Source organism: Kogia breviceps, chromosome 2 (assembly GCF_026419965.1).
Source record: "Kogia breviceps isolate mKogBre1 chromosome 2, mKogBre1 haplotype 1, whole genome shotgun sequence".
Classification (NCBI taxonomy): Eukaryota; Metazoa; Chordata; class Mammalia; order Artiodactyla; family Physeteridae; genus Kogia; species Kogia breviceps.
Genome location: NC_081311.1, coordinates 14,802,524 through 14,814,548, shown reverse-complemented (window position 1 = coordinate 14,814,548; position 12,025 = coordinate 14,802,524). Strand labels below are relative to the sequence as shown.

Genomic DNA, 12,025 nt, shown 5'->3' with positions numbered 1-12,025 from the left:
TTCTTTTAGCCTTGGAATATGACAAGCCTATTCTCTAAATATTTACATCATTGTAGAATATCTATGTACTTATGCTGATTTTGGCTTAACATTTTCAAAAATAAGTCTGTTAAATTAAATGTAAGCTTTAAAGGGGAAAACCATAGATCTTGTAACTTGATACAAGTATTGCAACATTGCTTACAGCATTTTCTTAGAAGATTTTTATGCCCTTTACTTCTACTACCATGGCTACTTTCACCTTTATATTGAAAATTCCCAAAATATATCTGTATGAGGATAATTTTAAAACATGAGATTTATGCAGTTATAAAGGAGAAATCCTTTATAACCACATAAAACCGTTGTCACCAGAAACTTCAGTCCAAGTTTTACATGAAAGGGAACATATTTTATCTTTAATGCCTCATTAAACTTTCTGAAAACGGCAATATTCTAAAATATTCTAGGTGGATGAATACATATGTCTGTATTCCTTTTGAAAAATTCAAATATCAATAAAAGAAAAAAGACTAAACAAATCATTTGTTCTAATAATTAAAGTAGTGGTATTTTTTCCTCCATTTAATTTTGCCTTTATGTATAGATGTTACTTTAAGTCAACCATGTCTCGCCTGCACTTTTTGAGTGAAATAGCTAAAACCACCATTCCTCAGCCAAATGATGTTCCTATTGTTTCAAAGGTGACGTTGTATTTAAAGCGAAATTCTCTGTGTGTTTTTGTTCGTGTGTGTGTGCCTGGATTGTGTATGTTCACACACATGTGCTTGCACGTGTGTTTATGTTTGTGTGTGGGGGTGCATGATTTTTTTGTACATTCACAATATGATAAACTGCATTGTGTGGCTAAGAACATGGACTCAGGAAGCAGCCTACCTGAGTGTAAACCCCAACCCTGCTACTTCCTAGTTGTGTGAATTTGAGCAAGTTTTTTTAACTTCTTGCTTTCATGTTCTCATCTTACAGGGTTGTTGTAAGATTTAAATAAGTTAATATATGTAAAGCATTTTGAACACCTAATCCATAGTAAGTATTTAATGACATATTAGCATTACCATTATAATTATTGTCATATATTCATTTACTCTATTTTATTTCTAAAGTCATATTATTTATACAAATGCATTGGTGGGTGATTATTACATATGTATTTCACTGAAATGATATTAAAGATATGCCTTGCTGTATGTCAATTATAGCTCAATAAAACTGGAGAAAAAATTTTTAAAGATATGTCAACAGAATATTTTGGATTGTGATAATTTGATTAGATAAACTGTTATCATTGGTGAGAGGAAACAGTTGCAAAAAAGCAACAGAAATTGCATAACTTTGTGGCTCACAGAGGACATATCAAATATCAAATATACTAAAATGCATTCAGGGACTTCCCCTGGTGGTCCAGTGGTTAAGACTTCGCCTTCCAATGCAGGGCGTGTGGATTTGATACCTGGTCCGGGAGCTAAGATCCCACATGCCTCGTAGCCAAAACACCAAAACAGTTTCATTGTAACAAATTCAATAAAGACTTTAAAAAGGGTCCACATCAAAAAAAATCCTTAAAAAATGCATTCATTTATTCAAATGTAGGCCTGTTGCACATCTACAATGTGCCAGGATTTAGTGTTAAAATGACACATAGTACCATATGATCCAGCAGCAATCATGCTCCTTAATATTCACCCAAAGGAGTTGAGAATTCATGTCCACACAGAAACTTGTACGTGGATGTTTATAGCAGCTTTATGCATCATTGCCAAAATTTGGAAGCAATCAAGATGTCCTTCAGTAGCTGAATGGATAAATAAACTGTGGTACATCCAGACAATGGAATATTATGGAGCACTAAAAATAAATGAGCTATCAAACAATGAAAAGACGCGGAGGAACATTAAATGCATATTTTTAAGTGAAATAAGTCAACCTGAGAAAGCTGAGTACAATATGATTTCAACTATATGACATTCTGGAAGAGGCAAAACTACAGGGACAGTATAAAGATAGTACAGGTGAACCTATTTGCAGGGCAGGAATTGAAACGCAGACATAGAGAACGGACTTGTGGACACGGGAGGATGGGGAGGGTGGGATGAATTGGGAGATTAGGTTTGACATAAACTCACTACCATGTGTAAAATAGATGGCTAGTGGGAACCTGCTATAGAGCACAGGGAGCTCAGCTCGGTGCTCTGTGATGGCCTAGATGGGGGGGATCGGGGGAGGAGGAGGGAGGTCCGAGGGAGGGAGGGGATATATGTATACATAGAGCTGATTCACTTCCTTGTGCAGCAAAAACTAACACAACATCATAAAGTAATTATACTCCGATAAAAAAAGACACGGAGGAACATTAAATGCATATTTTTAAGTGAAATAGGTCAATCTGAAAAAGCTAAATACTATATGATTTCAACTATATGACATTCTGGAAAAAGCAAAACTATGGAGACAGTCAAAAGATCAGTGGTTTCCAGGGGTTGGGGGTGGCATGAGGGATGAATAGGTAGAACAGAAAGGATTTTTAGGGCAAGAAAACTACTCTATGTGATACTATAATGAAAAATACATGTCATTATACATTTGACTAAGCCCATAGAATGTACAACACCAGGAGTGAACTCTAATGTAAACTATGTATTCTGGGTGGTAGAAATGTGTCAGTGTTGGTTTCTCAGCTTGTACACATGTGCTGCTCTGGTGGGGGATGTTAATGATAGGGGAGGCTGTGCATGCATGAGGGCAGTGGGTTTATGGAAAATCTCCGTAGCTTCCTCTTTATTTTGCTGTAAACCTAAGACTTCTTTAAAAAATAAAATCTATTAGGGAAAAAAAAAAAACAAGATAAAAATAGAACAAAGCAATGAGTACTTTTCAAAAATCGCAAAAATATGTGCTAATATATAATGCCCCAAGAAAAATGTCTTCTAAATGTAAACGACCACCATTACAAAAAAAACCTACATATTACTACAATAAAATATTCAATTGACCTATTAAAAAATGAGAAATGGTGTGCCTTCGACTACTAGGAATAAACATTTTAGCTGCCTGAAGCATAGTAGGAAAAAAGTAAAAAAGCAGTGTCATGTAAACCATGCAAATTTAGAATGGGTTTTCTTTTTCAGGGGGCACCCAAACCAATAGCCATTGAACCATGTGCTGGCAACAGAGCGGCAGTTCTGACTGTGTTTCTTTGTCTACCACGAGGATCATCAGGTGCCCCTCCCCCAGGGCAGTCAGGTAAGATGAATGAGGCACCACCAGCAGTTAAGCAAAACATGTAGACTGAACAGAAGAAGTAAACAATACTACCAGATAGGACAATAGAGATATTTACAAGGTTCTAATTTACAGCATGGTAAAATTTCATTAGAATACAAACTTCTACCCAAATATCTAGATATCTGCCTCGCTATAAATTCAGATTTGCAAGTGTTTCTCTTACAAAATATGTGTGTAGAATATATGTGTGTATTTGTGTATAACATAACACATGTATGTACGTACGGACACACTTCAATTGGTTGTTGTCATTACAATGAGTAATCTCACTAGCAGGGCAAAGTGACCCTTTGGGGCAGCTTCTTTTCTCCCAGTATGTGTGTCATATGGGATGCCAAATTATAAATATGATTAGAAGCTTGTTTCATAAACATGGAATCTAATTAGGGAACTTACTTACATGTTTGGAATGTTTTGCGGCATCGGAGGATAAAAGCTTGATGCAACCATCCTGGAATATTGAAGATAAGTTCTTGCTGTCAGCACCAGACAGGTGCGGTTCATGGACCCAGGGACCCTCTCCTTCACTTGAGCACAGCCAGCCTTTCCCTCTGATTCTCCTTTTCCTGCATAAAAAGTATATTTTGAATTGGAGGTAACTCTGTGTATCCTCTCAGAGATCTTCTCATTGCTTCCTCGTTGTCCATGTTGTAAACATGCCCCCTGTTGAGTATAACTTGTAACTAAGTCACAAACCACGCTTATTTCTCTCTTTGTGCATATCCTCTTCCATCTGCTTACAATTTCTGATTATTCTTTCTCCCGATTGTTTTCTTTAAAGACTGTCAGTGAAATGGATGCTTTTTGAGGGTCAGGGTGATTTCAAATCTTTCTCTTCAATTCCCCTTAAGGATAAAATTAAGTGCCAGAGATCTGGCAGGTTCTCAACAGTAGTTGATGACAAACTCAGCTCCCTGCTTATTTTTCTTTCCTTAGTTCCCTAGTTAGCTTTGACCTTGCTCCCCACTTTCTTGATTTGTGTCCAACGAGACACAAAAATGGAAGCTCCACTACTTTATACCTTATAAATTTTAAGATATTTACGTAACGGAATTTTTCCCATACAGGGACAGAGGAATTCCATCACCTTTAGACTTGTCATTTATGGTACCTGATGATATCTTGTTGCAGGAGTTTCTACCCAAAGTTCATTTGTAGATGTTTATTCAATGAAACAAACTTTCTCATATGTTGAGCCAATGCCTCACTTTTCTCCTTTCAGAACAACCAAGGTAAAATGGGATGCAGTAAATAAAATAGCTTGGCGCTGGTCAGATAAGATGGATCATTGTAGGTACTGTGCCCAGCTAATGGAAGTATTGTTTCAAAGCTGGGATGATTTCCAAAACAAACACTTTACTAATGAAAACAAGTCTATGTGATATACACCAAGGTTCTTCTAGATCCTTGACAAGATGATGTACTGATGGGTAGAGTCAAGGCAACTGCCAATACACTGTCCCTTTAACCTTTGAAATCTTTTTGACGGATTTGAAAAAGCCAAATAGCAGTGTGGACCATTACCTCAGCTGTGTTTTATTACAGATGCATTGCATTTACTAATGGTAATGCTAAATTAGATGTGCATAGTGTTTTACTCTTTACAAAGTATTTTCCTATTTTTCACGTTTGATCCTTATGACAAGCCTATGCCATAGGTATTATAAAGCTCACTTTATAAATGAGAGACTTGTGTATAGAAATCTCTGTATTTCTATACTTAAGGAATAATTGGAAAAATATTAGAATAAAGAGCAAAACAACAACAAAAAGTACTTATTACTAACATTCCAGGTAATTTTTCCTGATGATCTATAGCAGAGAGCTTATTTCTCTATAATCTACAGCCTATGTCTTCACAAAGCCAAACATTTGGAGGAGTACTGAAAATGTCCCCAGGGTTAACACAAGTCGACAAAACCTTGAGTCCATTCACAACGCTTTTTACAGTGACTGTAGATTGAACTGTGTTGGATATCTGTGTGAATAATTCAGGATGAGTTTGTTCTTTATTTAAAAAAAACTAATAAAATTTCTCTAGCTAACTTTATAGGAGTAGGAAGAGAAAGAGTCGTTGATTCTACTCCTTCAAAATAAAGCATTGTCTTCTGTCTGCAGTCTACTTTGAAATGCATCGAAGACATAATGTTATTGATGGCTGGATAGTAGGATGAGTAGATGGACAGATATGTCATAAAGCAAGTAAAGCAAATGTTAATGGTAGAATCTAGGTGATGGGAATACTGGCGTCCATTGTAAAATTCTTTCCGCTTTGCTGTATGTTTGAAATTTTTAATGGTAAGATGTGGGAAACAATACAATTTTTTGAAAACTCTTGACTTTACTGGGAGAAAGTAAAGGCAGTGCCTATAGAGAGAAATTTTCCAATGTTCACATCTATGTTTTCCCTAAACAAGGCAAATGCTGACGCCAGTATACAAACAAAATGACTTATTTTTTCACTTTTCATCAAGATATTTGGTGTGTACCCAGTCAATTAAAACTTAACATAGTATCATCCAATATTTGAGAGGAAATGCCTTCCCGTGATAGTTTAGGAACCATATTGGCTCTCGGGAGGGAAATATTGACATTGGTTATCTCATTGCTAGAGTTTGGCTTATCTCATATCTTTACAGCAAGTCCATCTGTGCACCTAGGCTTATCATAGTGCGCTGTGTTTAGAAAGCAGTTCATAACTGTTCTTGATGATTATGATAATGATAGGAGACCTGGGAAACATGACCTTGAGCAATGACTTCTGTCTATGAGACTCAGTGAACAACAATAAAATGAGCAATTGAACTAGAATCCATTCATTGATTCTCAGATTGCACAGCTAGGAGCCTTATGTGCTGAAGAGCCTCCTCGAGCATTGGTGCAGGGTTAGAGGTTAGGGGGAGTTAAGAAGGAGGTAGAGGAGTAGCTTCATGGACAGACTCCTGACCCCATCCCCACAGTGTGAGGGACAGGGCGCCCAGAGTCTTCTCTTGGCCCTTGGGCTATTTATGTCTCCTAATGTCAGTGTATCTTTTCAATGAGGACTAAGCATTAATTATTAGATTAAAAGTCCTCTTGCAGTACTTTGCCCAATTTCCAATTTTTTTTATCAGGCCCTTTTTTGAAATGTAGCTTCCTAAATGTCGAGTGATGCTTTCATAATGCACTCTTCATTACTATGAATAAAAGCATTTAAGAGAAGGATGAGTTTGGGGGTATGGAGAAGGTGGAAGCATCCTATGAGCATGGTGGTTTTTCTCTCGGAACCTGAATGTCAGCACTAACAAATAAGTGATTCGGAAACACGCAGGGGCTAGTTCTGGCCATCTCTTTTAAGTAGCAAGTAGTGGTTTGTTTTTTTTTAAATTCAAAATAGCATATATTTCAGTAATACTTAGCAAGTAATAATTAGACATGGCCCTTTAATGTCTGTCTAAAATGTGTGAAGTCCCTTCCATGGCTCTCATCTTAACAGAGGTCAAAAGAGAAACTGCAGATTCATCCTTTAGATTACCCCATGCAGTAATCTTTTCCTTTTTCTTCTTCTTCTTCTTTTTTTTTTTTTTTTTTTTTTTTTCCATGTAATGAATTTAGATGTTTATGAGCAATTCTCCCTCTAGGTGGCTTAGAAGAGTAAAAGCAAAAAATATTAAATAGGCTTTTTGGCACTCCTGGAGCTGGGCTAATTAGGTTCCCTGCTCCCCAGCCCTGTAAACCTGCTGCTTCATTCCTGTATTTTCTGTGAGCAACCACTGCCAACAACGCCAGACTCTCTTGGGCTAAAGTGGGATTTCTGCTGTTGACATATGTACACAGCCACTTTCTCTTCTGCCTCAAAGTGGTTGGAAGACTGACGTCCCCATAAAAACAGGGCATATCAAGTAACCCTGCTGCATGTCTCCAATCACCTTGGACAGCAAGGTCCCCAAGCATTTTAGAGCCACATGAAGATGAAATGTGGACAAAGTAAATAGAGCTCTTCAAAAGCATAAACTGAAAATGATCATGATTGTGTCACTTTGTGATGAAGGATTATGGATTTCATAGTTTATGGATTCTTAGTAATATGAAGCAGATTAACTTTTCTCACTGGATTAAAAATCCGGTGGCCCAAATTTCCACTGCCAAAAGGGAGCTAAGTGCTTCACCTAAATGTAGAATTTTGCCCTGATCTTGCCTTATGTTTGGCAAAAAAACAAAACAAAACAAACAGAAACTGCTGGAAAGTCTAAGATTTTGAAACTTTTCTTTAGGCTTAGAAGTTTTGGCAGGATGACCAGATTATTTTGAAAAATCCAGAAATATTCTACGATGTTTAAAAAATGATAGTCTACCCACAGTGTCATGGGTAATAATGACAAAAAGAGAACTTTGGTTTAGTCAGATGAAAAGAGGAGAACAAGAACTAGTAATTCTGAGCACTGAAGCAGGTTCTTTACATCTACTATTTCTTTTAACGCTCTTAAAGAACCTGAAAAGTAGCTATTATTATCCCACTTTTACAGATTAAAAAAAAATCTGGAAACTCAAGAGAGATTAAATGACTCATCCGAGGGCCAATACAGCCAGTGAGTGAGTGAACCAGAATTCAAATTCAGGGCTATCTAGATCCTCAAGCTCGGAGACTCTCCCTCATCACTGTGCTTCCCTGAATAAAGATACAGGGGTACTCGGGATAGCCCATATTCCAGAAAAAGCTTTATATTCAGATCAAAGAGGAAGGACCTGGAGTGTTCTGCTAAGCATTGGACTTAAGGGGGCAAGAATCACCTTTCCTGGTGATTTAACTCCAGAAATTTGGTAAAATGCAAAGGTGCACGTGCCATGACACATCTGCTAATGAAAGTATGGCTCCATTGTATAATAACAACTTGGGGCATGTAGTTATAGGAAAAGACCTTCGGCTTGTATGTGTGAGTTATGGACTTGGAGTCACAAGTCCCAAGATGTAGATCCAGTTCTGCCACCAGCTAACTGTTTCGCCAAGTCTTTTCATCTCTGGGTCGTAGTTTCTCATGTATAAAATGACTGGATTGGGCTAGGAAATCCTAAGATGGATTTCACTCTACTCCTAGTGTACAGTTCTACTACAGATTATGCTAAGTCACACCAGTTTGGGGTAGGAAGAGCAAATAACTTGTTTCTAAGTAGTACCTTATCTTTCCAGCTGCTCAGGACCAGTTAAGAAGCTATATTCCTATGTATATTGCTTGTTAGTGAACAAAAATAATTAGCACCAATCCTTAATTTTTTAAAATAATTTTAGTCCATTTCTTTTTTTTTATTAATTAATTTTATTTATTTATTTTTTGGCTGCTTTGGGTGTTCATTGCTGCGCGTGGGCTTTTTCTAGTTGGGGCGAGCGGGGGCTACTCTTTGTTGCAGTTCAGGGGCTTCTCATTGTGGTGGCTTCTCTGGTTGCAGAGCACGGGCTCTAGGTGCGCGGGCTTCAGTAGTTGTGGCACGCGGGCTCAGTAATTGTGGCTTGCGGGCTCTAGAGCACAGGCTCAGTAGTTGTGGCGCACGGGCTTAGTTGCTCCGTAGCATGTGGGATCTTCCAGGACCAGGGCTCGAACCCGTGTCCCCTGCATTGGCAGGAGGATTCTTAACCACTGCACCACCAGGGAAGTCCCAGATCCTTAAATTTTAAAAAAATTCTTAATAATTTTATTAATAAAGGCTAGTTCTCAATCTTCTCAGCATGTTTAGAAGATGTAGATCATTCATATTGCCCCACTTTAGAAATAAGTAAAAGAAATCTCATAGCACCAATGAGAGGTAGAGGGTCTCTACAATCTCAGAGAAGAATTGGGAACAGACTCCAGGTCTGCTGGCTCTCAGTGCAGTACTCATGCCTCTGAAGCCAGTTTTTTAAAGCTAATTTGCATTTTCCAGAACCTTCTGGAGTTTTCTGTCCCTTAGGACTCTGTTTTCCTTCCATAACTCTGCCACAATATCTTCACACTTGTAGAAACACACCTGTTGATCTAATCTTAGCACTCTCTTTTTTTGAGGTGGCTGGAATAAGAAATAAAACTAATGAATTGTATCAAAACTTCATTATAAAAATCTGTCATGTTAGTGACCTTTTAAGCACAAATTCAAATATTGTTTACATCCAACATGTGGGTCTTCATAAAAAGAAAGAAAAAGTGGGCGCTCATGGCAAAACAAACTACAAAATTAGGAAAGAGAGCCCAGGAAATGACAGAGATAAGAACAAATGTCTGAGATTATTGTTAATAATCCGACTTTGTGTCAAATTAAAAAAAACAACCCTGATATTAAAAGTAAACAAAATCAACAGTAGGAACTAATTTTTCTCTTCTATCCAAAATATAGTTATTATGAATCTTCATTTGTTACCTTTATTCATTTCAAGAAATATTTAAAAGTCTCTGCTACATGTCAGACACTGGATATATGGTGGTGAACAAAACAGAATAGATTTTAGAGCCCACATGGAGATAAACATGAACAAATAATCATGCAAATAAACCCATAATTATAAAATATGTTGTTTTATGAATAAAGAGTAGACAGTGTTATGAGAAAGAGGTGAAATAAAACTGATGTACAATTGCTAAGCTTTAACATCTTTCCATAGTAGTAACAAAATGGTAAACGTAGTCATTAAAATGCCCTTTCCTCAGTTCTCACTTGTCATCACGTCTCTGTAGTGTTTGTTGAATATTCCCCATCATGCCTCTCCAACTTCTGGAAACTCCCTCTGGTGTTCTTTACCTCAGTCTATCACAGGTGCCTACTTAGAATTTCCTTAGAGATAATGGATGTAGAGCACCTCCCCTTTGTTCGTTACCTACTTCTTCTGCCCTCTGAGTACCGATAGGCATTCCCTGAGGATTAGTCCTTAGCCAACTTCTCATCCTTGTCCACTCTCTCCCTTTAGGGTGATGCTCTCTTTGCTCATTTACGGGGTTTTCAGATGATAACTCCCAACTGCATGGGTCTCCAGCCAACAATGGATTTGCTAGTGTTTCAGTATAAAGTCAGTCTTCCTTCCCCCTCTCCCCTGTTACCATCCCTACTCCCCAGACTAGCTCTTCTACCCTGACTTCAGTGTTTTTGTAAAGTCCATTTCAGAGTGACTCAAGTTTGAAACTTTGGAGCTAGCTTTTTTTCTTCTCTCTTTCTCCTCTTTGGCCTCCAAGTAACCACGAAGCTCTTTAGATTTTACCCCTGAGGCAGAGAGAACAGAATTCCTCCTGCCATTCTTACTCCCTCCAGTTTTTGCTCAGGCCCTGGTTGCCTCTGACTTGGACTTCTGCCAAAGGAAAGCACAGTTCGAATCATACCGCTCCTTTCCTCATAGACCTTTGCTGACTTTTCATTGCCTGATGAAATAAGTCCAGACATTTACTCTGGGCTGTAAGGTCCTCCTTGACCTCTCTCCAACCTTCTTTCAGGTTTAGCAGGCACAGAGTCCTTGCCAGTGCCCACCTGCACAGCACCTCTGGCTAGTTGGGGCCCTTGTGCAATTATTTTAACCTCTTGAACCCTGAGTTTCCTCATCTATAAGGTAAGGAAGATGACTGGGGAGAACGTCTTTATGACTTGCTCTTAGGCCTGTAACTCCGCATGTGTATCTCTCCCTGTGACTCCATGAGAGTATATGTGTTGTTGTCACGTTCACTATTGTTCCCTGTTCCTGAAATGCCCTCTCCCTCTCAGCTGCCTGTGCTCAAAGCCCAGTTCAAATGCCACTTCTTCTTCCGTGAAGCCTTTTCAGTTTCCTCCATACAAACGGGACCTCATTCTCCTTGAAATCCTATAGAATTTGCTGGGTCACTTCTTTACTGCTTTCTAACATATATCAAAGTCACTGTGTACTTTTCTTAACTTTCTTCCCAGGTAGTGAGCTCCCTGAGGGCAGTGGTTATATCTTAGGTTATCTCTGAATCCCTAGTAGCTAACAAGTTCTTGGTACTTAGTAGTTGCTTGATAAGTATTTAATTAATGAATAAAGTTAATTATCCTTAAATGGTAGAACTTCTTCACCAAAAAAAATATGTAGATATATACTACACAAATGTAAACTTTACCAGGTAAAATTTCACTTCAGGCCCATACTCTTTGATAGAATGGATTTTATGTTTTCATGATTCATGTAGGAGTCAAGCTACATTTCTTAGGGACAAAAATCAAGCCCAACACTGAACCTTTGATAAAAAATATCTATAAAACTTACTTGCTCAGATTTAAGGTTCAATGAAAATCAGAATATTAGTGAAAGATGACACAAAATAATAAAGCAAATTATATTTCCAATGTAATATATACTAAACCTATCATAAGGTTATTCTATTTTTATAATTTGGACTTTGTTTTCCTGGATAATAATTTTTACAAAACCATTTTATTTAAATTTGAAAAAGCACAACTCAGTTCCACCCTTTATGATCAGAAAAATAATATTGAACCTTGTGGAATAAATGTCCACATATTACTTATACACAGGACAGATAACCTCACAAGATACACCTGGCAAATAAAAAGTATCAATTGCTCTTATAGCTGTTACCATGAGCATACACCATTAACACAATCTATTCTATGCTCATTACTATTCTTTGAATTATCCCTTCCCTATGAGGTGTACATTATCACTTTTATTTCACAGATGAGGAAAATTAATTCATGGAGCTTACTTGCCTACATAGTAAATAAGTGATGGAGCCAAAATTTAAAACCAGAAAATTTCACACCATAGTGCTCTTTCCAT

The 12,025-nt window shown here is 37.6% G+C and overlaps 1 protein-coding gene across 2 annotated transcripts in view; it reads left to right on the top strand.

The window, feature by feature from the left end:
- Nucleotides 1–12,025, top strand: part of ATRNL1 (attractin like 1) — a 705,727-nt gene that overhangs the window by 594,923 nt on the left and 98,779 nt on the right. The window contains exon 28 of one of the 2 annotated variants that reach the window (XM_059054362.2): nt 3,126–3,240. The exons of the other annotated variant lie outside the window; for it this stretch is intronic. Within the exon in view, the coding sequence (XP_058910345.1) occupies nt 3,126–3,240 (115 nt within the window). The remainder of the gene's footprint in view (nt 1–3,125; nt 3,241–12,025) is intronic. 2 annotated transcript variants of the gene reach the window in all.